Source organism: Bombus impatiens, unplaced genomic scaffold (assembly GCF_000188095.3).
Source record: "Bombus impatiens unplaced genomic scaffold, BIMP_2.2 scf_0075, whole genome shotgun sequence".
Classification (NCBI taxonomy): Eukaryota; Metazoa; Arthropoda; class Insecta; order Hymenoptera; family Apidae; genus Bombus; species Bombus impatiens.
Genome location: NT_176494.1, coordinates 48,595 through 70,119, shown reverse-complemented (window position 1 = coordinate 70,119; position 21,525 = coordinate 48,595). Strand labels below are relative to the sequence as shown.

The window sequence follows — 21,525 nt, the reverse complement described above, 5'->3', positions numbered from 1 at the left end:
GAGTGAGGGAATAGGCTTCGTTGTTAATTGGTTAAACGAAGGGTCTTAACCGCCCTCGAGAGAAAGTGATTAGTGGGAGGAAAGTTGCAGCATACGTGAGAAAAACTAACTTTCCCTTGTTAAGCCGTGGTAGACAATAGACTTTAGAAATTCTTCGGAAACAGACGTTTGTTTGGTTTGAAGGGCCTCTACTAGGAAATTCCTGAGATTTATGGAAGATACTTAAGGCTATTGAGGGTACGTCGTACGGAAGAGCGGACGTGTGGTGTCCGTCTGGCCCGCGGTGTGTAACCTGGGCCAGGCAGAGGGTCGCCCGGCGTAACAGTATCCGAACTGCAAAGTATTCGGTTAAAGTGACACTTAGAGATTTTTAAGGTCGCTGAAGTCGAAAACGAACGTCCCTTTTTACGGAAATAAGGCATGACAAATTTCAGTCAATCTGTTGATGCGTGACGTTCTTATGGATTTTAACGAGACTTTGTAAAAGTTTAGTACTCTTAATGTTTTTATTTACTGTATGGTACACCTTGTATAGATGTAAACCATAAGTTTTAAATTTATTAAGTTAGATTTGGGTTACTTTATATTTTTCGGCCACTGTGATGCGGATTTCTAATGTTAAGATCTTTATCGCTCAGATGTTTATAAATGAATTTACGACGAAATTTTAAACCGTTCATTTTCGTGAAAAATGAGCCTCATTTTCAACTTTGGCGAACTAAAATACTCCTAGAAAGAAACATTCAGACCAAGAATTTTACAGTCCGGATATGATTGTAAATGCTCTTTTCATTACCAAAAAAATAGTATGGCAACAGAAAAAATAATTCATTAAAAATAGAATTATGTTTGTACTGTAACGAATAAATTAGAAACAAAAATATTTATTACATTATTAAATAAATAATCGATTAAATGTAATAAATGTTTTCTATAACTTTACGTATACTTGGTGAATGTATATACGCTAATATATATGTAGTATGCAATTTGTTTCAATAAGTCGCAATCCATTGCCCAATTTTCACATAACGAATTATTTCGCACTACGTCGTTCATATATTTTCGTTACCCACTGTATGTATGTGTAGAAGTTCCTCATTGTTAGATATTTTCCAAGTAACATGTTATTCTTTTGGACTGTAAGAAGGTTAATTGAGAAAGAAGGAGATATTCGACAGAAAGTTGGAAATCGCTACCGAAAGTTCCTAGGATAGTCTGTGTGATAATAAGCATAATGACGAAATTGAACGATAACAAGTACAATCACGTGATTAGAAGACGATGGGTGAAAGGTGGCAGACGTCTGTGCATCGATTCGAATCGAAGCCAAAGTAAACGTCAAACGGCGAACAGGCAGAAAATGTGCATTCCTGGCAAGGCCGCTTGTACGAGAAAGAGGCCATGAGACATCCGGAGAGAAACTAACCGTACTTTGCCTGCTTCTTACTGATCTCTTCGCCTCTTCAACAACCATGTTTTTACGGTCCCGTTGCGCTCAATTGCCGTTTCCTTTTTGAATTTGTTAAATCCGAATATTCTAAGAAATCTTCACTATTCACTATTAGTACGTTCTCTGTAGATGGATCAATTGAATGGCATTGGTAGCTTTACCATAGAAAAATAATATTTTTCTAGTATCATTTTTGGAAAATTTATTACTACTAAAATTGTTTATTATTATTGAAGCTTAGAATTTTTTCTAAATGATGAATAGAAAGAAAAAATTGTCACAATTCTGTTATTGATGTTTTGAAAATGCTTGTAAACATATAGACATGATAGAAGCTTAAAATACTTTTGTTACTGAAATTATTTAAGTATACATACGCTTTCTGCACTTTTTTTAATTTGAATATGAATTCGTGTTGAAACAAGCAGTTTAAGTTTTGATATTTGTTAATAAGTCTGCTATAATTCCATTGTTTGAATTAATAAAAAAAACTAGTATTTAGTATTTACTTTTGTTTCTATTATATGCATATGTATAGAATGGTATCTCATTTGCATAAAATATCATTAGAAAATAATGAAGAATGAATAATTATAAATGTATTTTCGTTGAAACTTTTGTTTGTTAATACATTTTTTATATGAATATAATTAGTTAAATAAAAAATTAGAAAGCGGACAATTTAAAAAATATAATTATAGATAGTTACGTAGGAAAGGAGAATGCATTTTAGCATAAGGAATCTCAAAATTTACGTTGACGGAGTTTATTGTAAGACCCAATTCTGATCGCACGGTCTCTTCAGCAATGCGGTAAAAGTCACATGAACCAAAATGCGAACATCGGCTCTTATGATTTCATATTTCAACAGCATTACACTCAAATTTGTAGCATTTTTACTTTCAATATATTTATATATATAGATACATTATATATTTTCCGTTACAAAAGAAAAATTCTACTTTCAAAAAATGCATATGTGTATCTATAGTACCAATTTCTTTCATTTATATCATTTACACCTTTTTTTTATTTATTTTTGTATATAGTTGATTAGATCATTCGAAAATCCATTAAAATAGTATTCTTGATACCGAGAACTTATTACATGTTATATAATTTATTCATAGTAAGTTTATAGCGACTAAGCATTGTGACATTTAACACATTCATGTCATATTGGTTGGTAAACCAGGTTCTGTATAGTTCCTGGTAGAAAGTGCACTTTTATATATCACTAAGTACTTTTTGTGTTGATGCATGCGTACGCGTATGTGTTAACCATTACATATTTTGTATTCTTCATAGCTTATTATCATTTATTTTACTCATTTTAATGCAGACTATCTATTAAAAAAATCATTTGTCACAATATTTTTATAATAAATGTAAATATTAAGAATATGACTTTATACGCAACGAGCAAAAAGATCTTAAATTTTCTAAAGATTATCATCGATTTCCCAAGTACCTCTACATACATACAGAACAAAAAAGTATTTGTCGTAGCATTTTTATAGTAAACATAAATATGGAAAACATGAATCCACGCGGAGTGAGGAAAATTATTAATTTTTATTTTTTAATGAGTATTGTCGATTTCCTAAGTATTTTCTACAATAGATTAGAAACTTTTTAAAAAATTATCTATTCTCTTATTCATTTGATTAAATGACGCAAGGTTTATCTTGGTTACTTTTATATTTTTAATCCAGAATAAGATTATAGGTTGTATTGTTTCCAAGGTATCATTCTATAAATGTATCGTTATAATTTATGACAACCGACAACATTTTATTGCTCTATTGGTACTGTAATTAATATAACTTATATATACATGTCGGAGAAGAAAAGACAGCGGGATTTCCCGTCCGGAATGTTGGGAAAACCCCAATACACTAGTCCAGACTTTTACTATAGCCGCCCTTAAGTAATAAAAATAAGAAATAGTCTTAATGTTCTAATCCGACTTTATGACGATGGGTTTGGGCTGGAAGTGACATGGCAGGTCACCGGACGTCACGGTCACGGGAGAGACATGTACCTGACAGAGGTATGAAACGATTATATGGCTCTCCTTAAAAACAAAGATTGACAGTAAAGTTAAGTGCAGCTATAGTAAAAGTCTGGACCAGGGTATTGGGTTTTTCCCAACATTCCGGACGGGAAATTCCGATGTTCTTTCATCTCCGACATATATGTATATGTATATGCGTGCGAATACATGTAATAATTTTTTATTCTTTAATTTATAAAAATACAGTTTACTTCGCCAGCAGAAAAATAAATTAAATTCTGGAACTATTAGATATAGATTCAGTTTTCTGTAATAATTTGTAACTATACTTGTATTCAATTTTTGAAGGTAGAAGTTCATACTGTTACTTGATCTAATTTTCAATAATGGATTTTGTTCCAATTTCGGGTTTCAGATTTTTAAAACACATTACATTTCGTTACGTAATATAGTACGAAGAAAGAATGCTGATGCCTTCATGATGATGATACTATATGCATTAAGCAGTTTCACTTAATGCCGATGTCAGTACTTTATGATTGCATGCAGGATAAGGTAGTTGCTTTCAAGTTTGGGTGCAAGAGGCAACCTATTTTTTCCAGAGAAGTCTTTACAGTGTTCGGAGATATTTTTCCGGGATGAAATTACGTGTTCCTTGGAAATATCCAAGACGAATGAAGCATATGAAAAGTATACCCATTGACAATGGTAGGCGTTATCCACTTTGCGATATGCGCGCAAACATTTAAACGCGAAAAATGAGTGTTTATAGAATGAACTAATCCTTTAAGTATCTTATGTACGATAATGCTAAACCTCGCTGTATAACTCGAGATGAGGTCTCGATCAGATAATATGTAATTTGTAAAATTTTATTCATTTTGTTACCAAACTTGTGACTTGTGAAATTTTACTTACTAATGATATTTTATACGTGAAACTCAAGCGGAAGTAACAATTTTACTAACTGATCTAAAAACATCTCCCCTTTGTTCGTATTTTTGTTCCTACTTAATCGTTTTATAATAAAAATCGCCAAAACATTAAAGAACAAAAATAACAAACGCTATTATTTTGTCAAACGATTGTATTTCTTATTATTTAATTATTATATCATGTACGTATGTAAACATATATGTATATATGTAAACATATTATTATACAATAAGAAACACAATAAATATGATAATGAGTTCAAAAGAAAAGTATTATGATTCAAGGTTCGTGTGTGTGCGTTTGTGTGTGACGCAATTACAATTTCTATCGCTGAAGTATCTTATATACTGTGAAACTGCCTTGCTGCATTTCTAGCAAGATGCAGTCTCTGATACAAATTATCGTGTGTATTTAGGAATGAATCAGGTTGCATAAATCATGATGCATCGATCAAGCGGACGTAGAGAGACTGAAGCTACTTCGATCCCAGAATTAACTAGACGTTTACATAGTACATATCAAGTAGCAAGGACATTTATTAAAATTTAAAATTTCTAGTAGAAACTTCAAAAGTAAAATATAAGTACAGAAGAAAATTACGTATTTCTCAAAAAAATTAATTATTTTGTATACAAATTTTCTATGTTTTCGAGATATATGGTCAAAATTATATGTGAATAGAAGAAATGATAAAATCCTTGATTGAAAAATGTAGAGAAATAAATTACATAATAATCAAATAATATATAAGAGTTAAAAAAAACTTCTTTCACCTCAGTACATAGAGCAATAAATGCTCCAAATGTAAATTTTTATTGCATAGTAAAAATATCAGTCAGTAGTATTACTGTATCTGCCAGCTGAGGCAGTACCAAATGTAAGTAAATACAGTTGAGCGCATTGTTCAGAATTTTGGGTCGTCCGTTTATGGCAGGGACAGGCCCATTCCGAATTTAGGAAATTCCGAATTGCATGTCCTCCCCGAGCTGTAAACCTAATGACTTCGAGGTCAGGTAAAAACCCCGGGAAAGGACCATCCGAAAGAGCACAATGGACAAACGAAACCCAACGGTCGGTAGGGAGACCGCAATACGCATCTCGCATGAACTATACAGGGTGGTTGGTAACTGGTGGTACAAGCGGGAAAGAGGTGATTCTACGCGAAAAAAGAAGTCGAAAATATAGAATAAAAAATTAAAAAAAATTTTTTTTTATTTTTCCATCGAGACAACGATCTACAGTGAGATCCGTTATAACGAGACGTGATAAAGTGCACGTGTACCGAGCGAAAATTCAAAGTCGATTTTCTCGAAAACAAAGCCTCAAACGAAAAATTTTCATTCTATATTTTCGACTTCTTTTTTCGCGTAGAATCACCTCTTTCCCGCTTGTACCACCAGTTACCAACCACCCTGTATAGTTCATGCGAGATGCGTATTGCGGTCTCCCTACCGACCGTTGGGTTTCGTTTGTCCATTGTGCTCTTTCGGATGGTCCTTTCCCGGGGTTTTTACCTGACCTCGAAGTCATTAGGTTTACAGCTCGGGGAGGACATGCAATTCGGAATTTCCTAAATTCGGAATGGGCCTGTCCCTGCCATAAACGGACGACCCAAAATTCTGAACAATGCGCTCAACTGTATTTACTTACATTTGGTACTGCCTCAGCTGGCAGATACAGTAATACTACTGACTGATATTTTTACTATGCAATAAAAATTTACATTTGGAGCATTTATTGCTCTATGTACTGAGGTGAAAGAAGTTTTTTTTAACTCTTATATATTATTTGATTATTATGTAATTTATTTCTCTACATTTTTCAATCAAGGATTTTATCATTTCTTCTATTCACATATAATTTTGACCATATATCTCGAAAACATAGAAAATTTGTATACAAAATAATTAATTTTTTTGAGAAATACGTAATTTTCTTCTGTACTTATATTTTACTTTTGAAGTTTCTACTAGAAATTTTAAATTTTAATAAATGTCCTTGCTACTTGATATGTACTATGTAAACGTCTAGTTAATTCTGGGATCGAAGTAGCTTCAGTCTCTCTACGTCCGCTTGATCGATGCATCATGATTTATGCAACCTGATTCATTCCTAAATACACACGATAATTTGTATCAGAGACTGCATCTTGCTAGAAATGCAGCAAGGCAGTTTCACAGTATATAAGATACTTCAGCGATAGAAATTGTAATTGCGTCACACACAAACGCACACACACGAACCTTGAATCATAATACTTTTCTTTTGAACTCATTATCATATTTATTGTGTTTCTTATTGTATAATAATATGTTTACATATATACATATATGTTTACATACGTACATGATATAATAATTAAATAATAAGAAATACAATCGTTTGACAAAATAATAGCGTTTGTTATTTTTGTTCTTTAATGTTTTGGCGATTTTTATTATAAAACGATTAAGTAGGAACAAAAATACGAACAAAGGGGAGATGTTTTTAGATCAGTTAGTAAAATTGTTACTTCCGCTTGAGTTTCATTCGGCACAATTATGTATACCAGGGCACACTTCTACTGCGTGATCCTGATTAGAGAAGTTGAGATGTCAGAATACATGCACGATCGTTTAAAATATTCATCATAACGATTTTTGTCGTCTTATTATCATATAATGTATCCATTTGTATTTTACTTTCGATATTGATAATAAGAAAGTAATCAGGTTTCTGATTTAAAAAAATTATCGGTTTTGAAAACTATAAACGTACGAAAGAGTAAATGTAGAATGTATAATATTAGATCCATTATTTATATACACGCAGTATAGCTCATAAATTTAATATAAATAAAATCAATATTTTCGGATCTTTTTACGTAAGCATATATTATTGTTACATTTTTAATTGAACTTACACCAAACTGTTAGAAAAAATCATTTTGAATTGCACATTCCTTTACCGACCGAGTTGGCGGAATTCCTTGATCTGTTCGTTGATACGCACAGATGGCAGTACAGCATCGTCCTGTAATTCATACTAAAATTTTAAGTAATATCGATGTACATACGTATTACACATTAAAATTTGTTAGCATTATCATTTTCTGTTACTATTTTTACATGTATTGCTTGTACTATTTAATATATCCATTTACTACGCTAGACATACTTAACATTGAACTTTAAAATACATTTATAAACGTGTTAAACATGTTTGTTTCGTACCGCTCTTGTCACAAGATGGTTTTATGCAAAAAAAATCAACTATAAAAGTAGCCTTACGTTCCCATCAGAGCTAAACAATACTGAATCAAACGATAACTGAAACTGGTTTTAAAGTATGCATATTTACAATTACATAAATATACTATGAATAATTAAACTGAACTCGTAAAAATTGGTATTTTTGTATACTATTGTACCGTATTCAACATTTGGATATTTTTAAGGCAGATGATTTATGGTAGGGTGATGGGGGTTTCCTGTTTTGTGCTCACCACGTATATTGGATGAGCCACGGTCGAGTCCCCGCTCTTGACCACGGTGTCTTTCTTGGTAGTTGGACATCTCAAGGGACACAAGCTGGGTCGTTTCAGGGTTAGGACACAATAACGTGTAACGTAGTGACACTCAGGGTAGTAAGGGAGAAGGAGAATGCTTATGGGCGGTTGAACGTGCCTCGGGACAGAAACGGCGAAGGGGCTGAGAGAAGAGAGAAATTGAATGTAAGACAGAAAGCGATACGAAGGGTAAAAGAGTGGATTTAACGGATACGCAAGGGGCGGTAGGTCGTTGCCCGGCTGAGAGAAGGGGGAAAGCCGGTAAATATCGACCCTCCCTTCATAGAGACTCTCTGTCTTTATCCAGACATACGTTTACTGGCATTATTCCTTTCCTCTACATTTGCGACTAGCCTTTTTCCTCTTGCAGGCTTGTAACCTCCTACCGAACGCCTACGTAGAGAGGCAGAGTACTACTGCTCTCACACCACAAGATTTCCATGCTACCTTTCCAAGGTCAACGGCTTGAGGGCTCAAAGACCCCTGGAAACTGACTTCTATGGCCCGCGAGAATCTTTAGTATCTACTTTTCTCCTGTATCTCGGTCCTCGTCTTTTCTATGGAATCTTTATAATGCACGCACATTTTTGGTCAACATCCTACACCAAAGGTTTTATATTTCTCTGAAATACGTTCGAGTAAATGCGTTCTTGAAAATATTACAAGCTACCAGTATCTGAATTGTTATGTTTTCCTTTTCAGTAATATCTTTCATATAAATAGTTTTAAGATTACTTAATCTTGTATATCGAATGAATCACGAAAATTTAGTTTTCGCTTAAGAGGCGTAATTATCACTGAATCATTGTGTACTTAGGAAAAGTTTGTGATCGTGCCTGGTTTCCTTGAAATCTTTTGGCAAACATGAGTCAGTGGCTATGTTTTCACCAGAGGATTTTGAACTACTACGTCTCGTCTGGGTGAAATGTTTGAACCGAGTTAACCAAAGGTTGCTGGAGGTTACGACCTAACTCCTTTTTTCTCCCCCTTTCCTTGCCCTCCCCATAAAACATTTTGTACGTCTTCGACGCACAGTTTACCTTTCATCCCCCGAAATCCTTCGCTCTTTTTTTGTTTAAGCGACCAGACGGTTTTCTTCTTGTCTGTTTGGACTCCATTCGCTATTATATACGCAATATGTGTCTTGTACATTATGTATATACACATGTACGTCACAAAACAAAGACGAGATGTATGTGTGCAGAGGTATTAATTCTTTCGCTCGATGCTTTATATTCAAGGGACATAGATCTCTGCATTTTTACGATTTCAAGGTTAAAAGCTGAATGATTGTTTCTTATCACTATTGCGTCGTTTTGTACACAAAGATCTTCTGCCGTTATGGAAATATATTTTTGAAATTATCCCTTAAATGTACATATATGCATTCAACTGAAACATCAATATTTTTTGTTTTTTGTCGTATTGAAAATTAGGTTATAGTTCTGAATAATAGATTTAATTTTTTAAGTAAAGTTGCAAAAATAGGATTTTGCAAAATTTTTAATGTAATTATATTCTTGATAATAATAATCAATAATTTATATCTTTCACTGCCGTTAATAAAACATTTTACAATGGAAAATGTTTCCTGTTAATCGCAAAAATGATTCCTGATTCCACATATATGAGATTTTTTAAATTACACCATTTACGTATATGCGCAAATGGCACTGAAAGCTTTACTCAGAACCTTAAACTTCACTTGCCAAGTACGTCAACTCAGTATCAAGATTAAAATATTTCAAAGATATTTATCAAGACCTAGGTAATCTAAGGATAAGAATCGTAAATCAAATTTGAATTTAATATACCAGTACAAGAGAATCATTCTCTCCATTCTATGATGTCATTGTTAATAAATGAACTTTGACGTTATATCTCTAAATCATTTTTTCGTAACATTTGTTCATAAGATGTAGGTCACGCAATCCCCTTCTTGCACCTATCCTAGACAAGAGAATCTAGGTTGTGGGCAGTACCGGGGTGCATATACGTATCGATCGTTGAACGGCGTTGCTGCAGCCTGGCCTGGTGCACCGGCGAAACTGGGTTACCTACCTAACCTATACACATCATTCGCGGATCTTGTTCCTTGTTTGAACGAAGCCGAGCACGCCTCTTGTGTTTCTTCTTTTCTCTGTATTCACACGTTCGTGCATTTTCGCCCACACATGGGATACACTCGTGCATCTTCGTGACTGCTCGTTCTTCTCTTACTTCCTCTGTTTGCTCCATCGCATCATCTTGATTGTCATTAAGAAATATACTACACTCCTTCCATCCCTTTTCTTGCGACAATAATAGAGGAACGTTCACTGTTGGTAGCAGTGTATGCATATATCCTATGATTACATACATGTTTTGATTCATGAAATCATTGTTTATTGTCGCGTAGGGAGAAGTTTGAATTGCAAATGATTGAGCATTTCAGCTGCTTTGTCGTATTTATCGATTAAACAGTGAAAACTAATTCATATGATTATTAAAAATTATTTCTTAAAAGCATATTTAGATAACGATTAATTATGACACAGGGGATACTAAATAATCAACACATTGGTTTAACTGGCTTATGGCTTTCGTCTTTTTATATTGAAATTTCACTTTCGCTTTAACAAATGAAAAGATTTTTGATTTAAGAAAGATTTGTATGAAACTAATATGAGAAATTATGTGTATGGATAACGGTACATATTTTCCTCAAACATGAAAAGTTATTTAATGGTAGAAGAGCATGATTGAATCGAAAATGACCCAAACGATATAGTAGGATGGAAAGAAGTATATGCGATATTGAAACATTTATCGCACTTTTAAGTATGTTTGTACGTATGACTTTGACGTAGATTCTGGGATGCATAATACAGAGTCATAATACATATTTGTTTGGAACGTGCGGTGCAGAAAGATAAAGGATGTCAATCCACATTTGCAGCTCTTGTTTCAAATATGTTCTATTTTTTCCGTAGTATAACTGGATAGACTTACAATTAATAAATATATTACTTATTATCTCCCGTAGAAATATTTTGTGAGATATTTGTAAGAAATCTTATGATTAATTGTATTATTTGTAAAAATGTCGATATTACGCCATTGAACTTTCATTCATACAAAATATATTGGCATTAAATTAAGAATTAATAACTAAGTCCTTTAACATAATTGTAGAAATCTGAATATTTCCACTATAAAAATGATTGCCAAGCTTATATTGTTTATATAAATCATAGATCGTTTTTATTACATTATGAATAAATAATTTTATTTGAGAAATATAAATTCGCCAATATTATTAATGAAAAAAATTAATCATTCAGAATTTACGAGAAAGTAATTTCTATTGTATTTATGTGAATTTTTATTATTTTAAAGATTTTAAAGAAATTTTACTGCTGGAAAGATAAAATTTTTGGAAATTCTGAAATATTGTTATTAACATTTGAAGAATATTTATTCTATGTACAAGCACATTTGATTCTCACAGTAATACAAAGTATAAACAGACGGGTGTGACATCGTGGCGAAGTTAAGGTGAATTGACTATATGCGCGCATGCACAAGGCTGCACGTCATCTTACCCTCAAGTGTCGTGGGGCTGCGCCTACTGCATTCATGCGAGTTGAAGGGTCTGCCGTGTCGACGTCCATTACGCATGCGCAGGGCTTTGCACTCTGTCCACTGGTCTGCGCACGCGGCTGTACCTTCGACTCGGTGTGGGTTTGGCGTTTGACTACTTTTCAGGGCCGTATTACAACACGTGTATTTAACAGTTATGAAATTTGAATTCTTCACTTCGCTACTCATATAAAATGGCAGACCTAACTATACTAAGTAATGTTATTTAAAAAATATCTTTCCAACGTGATCAAAATCTGATATATTTATATACTTTTGTATATTTGAAAGTAAAAACTTATTTGAAGAGATTGTACATAGACATTTATTTATTTCGATAACAATTTAAATATAATAAAATAAGGATTTTATTTTCATGAGTGAAAAGTAGAAAGATAGTGCTTAATAATAAATATTTCGCTCTTTTAATGATTTTTTTTTAAATATTTGATATTGTATAGCATTTTTTAATAAATAATAGTTTATCATTAATTCTTTATTGAGAATAATTGAGATACTGTATTTATAAGAATTGAAAAGAAATCAGATGCCTGAAATTGTCATGTAGCAAAGGGTACTTTTAAAATCGATGCACGATCCTGTCACTCCTTAGTTGCAGAACGAAACAAGTAGGGAGCCACGGGTCGCGATTCGTAGGTCGTGCGAGAAGGACTAGCCTGCATCAGTCTACGTCGCGTCCCTTGCAAAAGGGTACGCTCGTCTTCACGTCTTCGTTGATTTATCTCTCCCCTCTCCGAGTGCACACGTTACACAGCTATAAACGCATCGTTAAATATATACCATATTTCGATTGTAATATCGAACAAGGAACAAGGAAGTCCTTGAAGAAGGACGACATTTTCGGACAACCTTATGGTGTCCGTATAAAGAATCTCACGGAACCTAGGAACGGATTTGACGCCTTTTCGATTTTCCTCTGCTCAGTTTTAACTTTTACATCCCGTATACATTTTCCTTCTCGACTATATAACGTGCGTGCTATTGAATATTCTTAGTGTTACTAAAGTCTCCGTGTGTGCATTGTGTTGCGAGCAATTCGCTTCTTTACCTACAGCGCTTTTTATCGCGTTCATAAATCTCGATACGGGGAACTACAGAGAACGCGCGACTCGGTACTTTTCGGCACGCGGCCGAATACCTCCGATCATCAAGTCTCGAGACTTCCCTTAGTAATACAATAGCGAAGAAGGAAAACGTGCGAAAAGATTTCAAACGTTTCTGGCCTGTGAAATGGACTCCTGGTGACGCTTGATTCCGTTTTAGTGGTAAATCTACGGTGGACATAACCTATATGTGCCCTGAGAACAGGAAGTTTTCTCTGGCAGGAGTGGGCGGTGCGAAGAGGGAGACGCCGGTCGAGCCTTAAATATCGATTTTGGCATGGAAGAGGTGCGATAGTCCGTCCGTTTCAGCGTGTCTCTTACCTTTGTGCATCTCCACGTTGACAAGTTTTGACAGTTGAGTGCGGGTCTATTACATCAAGTGGCATCGCATGCATCGAAACAAAAACAATATGGTAGTGCGATATTTTCTGGCAGAAAATTAAATTTCATTTGTGGGCAATTGTTACTTGAATAATGGAATCACACGAGTGAATTTATTTTTGTCATACTATTTTTGAAAAGTGTCGAATGAAAAATGTTGTTTTCCGATCATCACGTGTACAGACATTTTGTCTATAAAACACGTCTCAGGCAGGAATATTCGGTGACTATCGATCGATCATACCATTAAATGTTGGTCAAGAAATATCTTATTCCTTTTATTACCGTACCAATGGAAATTACGTCGTTCTTCAAATTTTTACAATTTTCAAGAATTTGATCTACGTTCCCCCTAGCCTTGAAGAATTTCCATTTTCAAGCATGATTTATGGCGCGGTTCGCGTTAAATACCTTAATAAGTGAAATTGAAGATATATTCCACTAACTAAACTTGAGAAAAAGAAAAAGTATAATATCGTATTAGAGAAGAAAGTCAGAAATGACTATACATGTATGAATAAAGGAAACCTTATGAATATTTAAAGAAAAAAGGAGAATCAACAATACTGCCAGTATCTTCAAAGAAAACCTCTCGTGACTTCCACCGCAGGGCGTATTCAACTATCACGATAGATGAACTCCATTCGTAAAGCCTTGTGTTACATTGTCGATCAAGTAGATGATGACATCATGGTGCAGCATTGCCGATTGAGAGATTCGTGGACAACGAAAGTAGTGTCGGTTAAATATCGATGAGCTCTTTGCACTTGACACCATTGTCTGTTTGTTCAATGTATTGAACCTATCAATAGTTTTGTGCTCGTCTACACAATAACAAAAAAAAAAAAAAGAAAGAGACAAAAAAAACATTACTTATTTTTACGACACAGCTAACTGAGAAACGTGTTTTTATACGATCTCGCGTATATTATTTAAGAATATAAACGAATGAACACGTATGATAGCACTGCTCCAACGGTAAAAAATTGGTTGATTGAAAATTTATGCAGAATTATTTTTAATTATTATATTTTTGTAAAAGCATCGATCGTTCGAATCCTAATGAATTCGTCATTTGAAAAGATTTTTAAAAGGATCGACGGAAACGGTTTGTTCTGATCAATCTTTTTTTGATCAATCTTATCGGCAAAGGCGGTGCGTAATTTTGACGCTGGATAAGAAGAAAAAGGTACATCAGGAAGAATGGTTTCGAGATATGGCGTCTCTAAGGAGGGCGCAGTGGGTGTAGCCGTAGGTGTAGGACCTATGCACTGTCTCTTGCCACATTGTGGAGGGCCCCATCACCATCATCATCTTTCGGCCCCCCACCCACAAAATCCACAGCCAGGTCATAATCACCACGTGCATCCGGCCCATCAGCCACCACCCTCGCCGAGTCCCCACTTGAATCATCAGCTGAGCCATCATCAGTTGACAGTTAACATTAACCATCTGAGTCATCAGCAGCAACAGCAGCAACAAACCCAGCATCAACAAGCACCGCCACAATATCGCGTCGTTACTGCAAATGCTAGTAAGTACAAGAACAATCAATGAAGAGCGAGGGCGAAATAAAGAGAACGAAGATTATATCGGACGTTTTACATATAATATCTTCCTTGATAGCAGTAATATATTAAAATTACGAATATATTATCTTCTTTTTTTATGAAATTACAAAACTGGTTGAAAAAATATTCGAACGAAATACATATCCTACCTTTAGATATGTACAATGTACATATATATTTATATGCATTTCGATCGTTGTACAATATTCACATGTAATGAACTATCTGACTGAACAGTCTATTAAAAATTTAATGATTAGCTACATGTATCGATTGAGCAGTATTGTTTTGTAAATTATTTAATTTATAATAAGGTAACTGTCCAACATTCAAAGTATCTGATTTGAATTTTACAAATAACCATTAAGATAATTGAATTGTTATAATTTTATTTAATTGTTATAAGTTTAACTGTTATACTTTTCCTGAGCGTATGTATGTTCTCTTAGTACAAGGATACTTCATTCAAAAATATGCCATTTTCAGTCTTAAAACATCTAACAAAAGTTCTTTTATTGACGTCATTAAAAAAACAAATTACTCATATTTAATAATAGATTACTTGGTATTAATATTTACTAAAAATTGTTTTTCACTAATTTATACAAACTGTTGAAATTAAAAAATAAAAGATTAAAATAATTAGAATAACTTATATACATATGTGTAAGAGGAAGAGCATATAAAAGGATAAGGAGGTCAAAAGTGTCCTTGAACCGATTTCATCTGGTGATGCACCATTCTATAGCTTATCAAAAGAAAACATAAACCAATTTCCGGCCTTCTATCTCGGCCGAAAGAGTAGTTAGATTGAATTTGGAATATTCGCCTTTATCCTATTTTCTCTATTTAATTGTATGCAAAAATTCTCAGAAATTCTGGGTTATTGCAGACACGGTCATGTATTTTAGAAACTTAAAAAAGAAGAAATGCAAAAGCGTTCTTAAAAATATAGATTTCCTATATAGTTTTTAGAGCGACCACTTTTCTATTTTGACAGTAACAACATATTAGCATGCCTATTATCCTCAAATTTTTGTCAAATATTTTTTAACAATGTATACTACAGTTTAAAAAATCAAACACCGATTTTGTCCAGGAATTTTGAGTAGAAACGTGATCAATATCATTAATTTTTGCATTTTTTAAATACAGTGAATATATTATGCGGTGTTCAACATTTTTATATTCGAAAAAATAATATATAAGTGAAAAGAATTAACTACTTCAATTAATTGAAAAAAAATATGTTTTTATCTTTTAGGTTTTAAAATATCATTTGTCCATTCAACGATGTAGTGAAACAAGTGGTTGTTAAGGTATTCGACAAGGAAATCTCTATGAAATTTTTTGGTAGTTGGTTCGCATACAAATTTAAGTTTGTTTTGTATCATTAATTCCATGCCATATTGATGACTTATGATGAAGACAATATGTAATGTCCTGAGTTCTAATTTTTATGTACATTTTATGATAAAATACTTTTAAAGTATTTTTAGAACATTTGCAAGTGAATATCGTTTATCATCAGGTAACTAACAATTGACAAAAATTAGCATAAAAAACTGAATTTCCGTGAGGGACGAAACTATGACAAAAAAAAGTTCATACAGAAACATTTCACAGTCGAATATTTTAACCATAACCGCGGTTAAAATGATGATTAATGCCCCAGAAGATAAGGGACATATAGGTCGGAAAAAGGGTTTCTGATTTGTTTAACTACGGTGCACCTTGCCAAGAGATCTGAAAAAGATTTAGGACAATAGTCAAAGTAACATGTCGCTACCTTAGAAATAAAATAGTGGTCACTCTGAAAATTCTATATAAAATCTATATTTCTCAGCATTTTTTTTACGTTTTTCATTTTTTGCATTTAAGATTTGCAACGAAAAAATCTAAAAGAATTCTCTAACAGGCCAACATTTTGCATTACATTAAACAAGGAAAATAGCGTAAAAACGGATAATGCGAATTCACCCAGTAACTATCCTTCCAGTCGAAGTAGAAAACTGAAAATTGGTATACGACGTTATACTTCTAATTTATAATACCTGCAAAAATATAATGCAAATGTATTTTCCTTCTCTCCTTTATTTGTCGATTACTGCTCAATTGTACATTTAACACACTTTTATTTACTGATTAAGCAGTAAATTTTAATCAAATTTGTGACTCGAGTATCGTCGTACAATAAATTCTCGGAATATATCAAAGAAGATTTAGATAACAGCGTAAGATTTTAAATTATTTAAAATTTTCTTGATATTTAGTGAACGATTTATTATTCAACATTCTTAATCACTTTTTGACAAGACAAGTCTTTAACTTTAAAATTTAACACGTTGAATGCCACGGCAGTTTTACAAGGTTTGGCGGTGGCGTCACGATTTTTTATTATGCGATACATATAATGTTGAAATATTACTTACAAAAGGTATGTTACGGTGTATAATCATTAATGAATTTATCTCACTGAGATCACCGGTGACCCCCATAGCGCTGTAATGCAATTACGCTCGATTCGCTTATTTTTTTCCATTATCAATTATCTCATATTGTTTCTTCGCGTTGCCAAATAATTGTTCTATTGGTCCGTTCCGGGACCTACCATAAACTATAATCCATCCCTCGGTCATACTTATTCGGACTCGCAATAATCCTAAAGGACCGTAGCAAGATTTAGCATTTGTTACTTTACTTTCAAAGCTCTTAATTGCCATCAAACATCTTTCAAGTTGAAATGTTCCTTAGGGCTATTATTCACTAAGGTAAAAGCGGGTTTTCCCATGTTCGACAGCCACTGGTGCAGGACCGGGGCGTACATAAGACAGATCTATATTTCATGTATAAATAGAACTATTTTTATATGTTTTATACTGCATTAATTTCGTCATTACATTAATTACACCATTGTAGTAACAATGGTAATAATAACAAATTTATAACTATTGACATTTGTTCAAATTATGCATTTCTACTAATCTTGGTGCGCCAGTCACCGGTGACCCCCATGGCATTCAAAGTATTAATAATCATGGATAGCAAGTAATATACAAATTTTACTATTTGAAAAATATTAAATAAAAAAGCTTCATGATGGAAAGGTCTAAAATTCTTCCACATAATACTATAAAAATATAAGGACATAAATATGTACTTAGCTTCTGTCTTATAGTCGTCTATTTATTGTTCGTTTATCATCTTCTTAGAACTTCTCTTAGTAAACAAGTTAGAAATAGGTATTATGTTCTTACTATAGTCGCGTTAGACATTTATTTGCATGTACATATTTCGCCCAAGCAAAATCTCATTCATTTCTTCTTCATTTGCTCCATCATGGACATACATTTTCGTGACCAATGGAAGCATCCTGACCTCATTTGTTTATCCTTATTTTTATTACTTATTTACTTACTATATTTATTTACTTATTTACTCAAACAACTTTTATTATTTACTCCAGTTAAGCCTTAATATTTTTAAAATCCATTCAACCACATATTCAATACAGTTTTCATTGGTTTGCAATCTTTCATGATTCTCCGTTTTTATCTGAATGGTTAAATTATTTATTTCGTATGCCAGTGCATATGTATAAATATGTCGGAGATGAAAGGACATCGGGGCCTTTCTTTTGGAATTTTTGGGAAGACCCCCAATACTCTAGTCTAGGCCTTTCATTATAGCGGTACTTAAATAATAAAACTTAGAAATAGTTGTTTAGGATTTAATCCGATTATGTGTGCCCGAGACTTATGACAATAGGCTTGGGTTCGAAGTGACACAACGGGTCGCTAAACGTAGCCACGGTCACGGGATGGACGTTTTTACCTAACAGAGGTATGGAGTAATTGTATAGGTCTCCTTAAAAATATAGTTAACCCGAGGGGTACAGAAAGGTACGGAGAAGAGTATATAAGTGCAGTTCCACTTGGACTGAGAGAGTTAGTTGAGTTCTAGTTGTACTGTAGACGAGTAAGTTGAGTTCTACTTGTACTGTGGACAAGTAAATTGAGTTCTACTTGTACTGTGGACAAGTAAGTTGAGTTCTACTTGTACTATGGACAAGTAAGTTGAGTTCGACTTAGACTTTGGAAGAAAACGCATTTGCTATCCCGTTGACCGTGAAATTGTTATTGAACCTAAGATCATTGTCATTAGCATCTCGAGTATCTAATCGCCACTAATCATATTTATACCAGTATCATCCATATTGTATAACAACAATGGTTAATCCAAATGAAAATTCGTTACACGCCCCCAACCCTAAGGAGAACTCGACAAATATATGTTCTGTGTATAACACCGCGCATCTATATATATAGAAAGAGATGTACATACATGAAGCCCGTTATTTTCGAGCACACTGGAGGTAGTTAATTTGACCTGGTGCCCTATCTGTCAGAAGTCGAATCGTTTGCATCTATTTGTAGATACGCGGCTAAGCTCGATTTATACCACATAGTGATTACAAAAATTAATTTACGATACTTTCACTTATAGTAACGAAAACCATGTTTTTGATTTAGTGTACGCTAATATCTTCTTATGTGAGTTTTGTTTTGTGAAACTAATCCAATTCCATCAAATCGAATTCCTAGTAACTCCAGCATAAATCAATATAAATGTTAAAAATTTAATATGCATATTTGTTGTTTAATTTCTTTAACGTGAAATAAATTTTGTTTCAAAATTTTAAATAGTTAAAATCTTCCCGTCAAGACAGGTATTTAAGAAGACTTGATTAATAAATCACTCGTCATTTACGATTGACTACTGTATCGATATACATATCGAGTAGTTAGTATTTAGGTTAGTCCTTAGCGCCCCTGGGCGGCATTGTAGACAATTCACGATATAGGTCAATCGATAAAATGCTTTCTACCTTATACAGTCGCGAAGGTACGTTCGATTCTTTCCTCTTGCACTCTTGTATGACATGTCTCGCCGTGATGACGCCAATGTACTACGATATCAAGAAATTCTTGCCATTCTAAGAATTTTGAAGTTTATACATTTTCAATATTTTGTTCATTTCAAGTACAATTAATTATTTTACTTAACATATTATTTTTTCTTTAAGTTAAATATATGTTATTGAATAAATATACATATACTGTTATTAATAGCTTCTAGTAAATTAATAAAATAACATGCATTTATATGTACAATGTTATATCAATGAAAATTTTTGTACTACAATTGTTATATTTTATTTTCATGAATCTGAAAAATGTTTTTTGAACCGTGATTGATTGCTGAAAGCATAATATTTTATAGATACTTATAATAGTTAAAAAATTTGTCTATTATATTTATTTCTATAATTTTTATCATATTACTTTAGTCAGTACTGACTCTTCAAAGATTACATTTAAATCCATAGATACAGAAAGTTTATTTCCTAATATACGATGGCAACTAATACTGAGCAATAATATTAGTATTAATATCAATAATGACTATGAATGAGCAGCTGTTTCAAAAATGAATTATATAATATTACTTCAGATATTTTGTACGAACTGTAGCTATTTTTCTTATTGCGCTTAATCTATTATTTAGGTTAATAACAGCATTTTACTTATAAAGTTCAATATTTAAAGGATGAAGTGCGAATTGAAAGCAGTTTTCTCAAAATTCGAAAGTCAGAGGAGTCATTGAGATAGTATGATTTACCTTTTGATAATATTCTTCCAACATTAAAAGATCTCGTTTTTATGATTATCGTATAAGTGTATTACTATTCTTATATTGGCCAGCCACGTGGCTAAAGTGTGGTCGTTCTAACCTCACTTTTCTTGTCATATACATCATATTATGTGTAATGCTGATTTCTCCTTGTATTTAAATTTTCCGAATTTTGTTCAATTCATCTCGCTTGGCTGAATAGGGAAAATCAAATTTAGTGCGCGCGCGCGCGTGTATGTGTGTGTGTATGTATGTAGAGTGAGGGGGAGAAGAAAGCGTCGGTACGTGTGCGTGCGCGCGCGAATGAGAGGAGAGAGAGAAGGAATCGGCACCGGAAATGACGTATTGCATTCTGGATTATTTTTCAGGCCATGTTCTTTCACTCTGTTAATATATATATATATATATATATTGCGGGAATACGTACATATCTATTTATCAATATTTTTATGAATAAATAAGATTATCAACTCTACAATTTTTTCAATATGAGTGTATGATGATAGAGAATATGACAAAAATTATTTTTAACTCGCATGTTACATAAATAAACATTTTATGTATAAAATAATATATGATAGAGCTTACTCGAATATACATAAACTACTACCGAAAATAAAACAACCGTATTACAGTTCAATGTGAAACGCCTTCTAATCTTTTAAAAAAGTAATTTGCAGTAAGTGATATAAAAAAGAAAGATACAACTCTCTTTTCATTCTATTAAAGGACGATAAATTAATGAACTTACTTTATTAAAATATGGTCGATACATTACTCACTACAACTTTTTCGCAACAAATGAGTCCAATATGTACGACATAAAGTTCTGAATTTCTTTGCTATTATATTATGGATACATTTAATTTGTGTGTTTTCACGGTGCGGTAGTTAATACGATCCTGGTGATGGAGTTCGGCCTCGCCCCCCTTTCGTAGCAATCAATGTACTCACGGGACTACAGATAGCAGCACTGCTTCGAGCCCTGTCCACATGTGCAAAGATGGCCGTTCGCGAGGCCGTCTTCTCGGTTTCTTTGCTCACGTTTCAGCCTTGTTGTCACTTCATTGTTCTTTCATTATAAAAAATTCGCTTGTACGAATAAACATAGTATTTCCGTGACAAAACACGATAACCAGCTTTGTTTCGATTTTCAACGGTGAGCGCTCAAATATCCATAT

The 21,525-nt window shown here is 33.2% G+C and overlaps 1 protein-coding gene across 4 annotated transcripts in view; it reads left to right on the top strand.

Annotated features, from left to right (window-relative positions):
• Positions 1-21,525, top strand: part of LOC100749391 (eukaryotic translation initiation factor 4 gamma 3) — a 44,246-nt gene that overhangs the window by 3,841 nt on the left and 18,880 nt on the right. Inside the window, exon 1 of one of the 4 annotated variants that reach the window (XM_024372470.2) lies at positions 12,250-14,613. The exons of 1 other annotated variant lie outside the window; for it this stretch is intronic. In XM_024372470.2, coding sequence (XP_024228238.1) covers positions 14,283-14,613 — 331 coding nt within the window. In that variant the 5' untranslated portion in view covers positions 12,250-14,282. Of the gene's footprint in view, positions 1-12,249; positions 14,614-21,334; positions 21,504-21,525 lie in introns of those variants that run through there. 2 more of the 4 variants (XM_024372469.2, XM_012394160.3) reach the window with 2 other exon arrangements.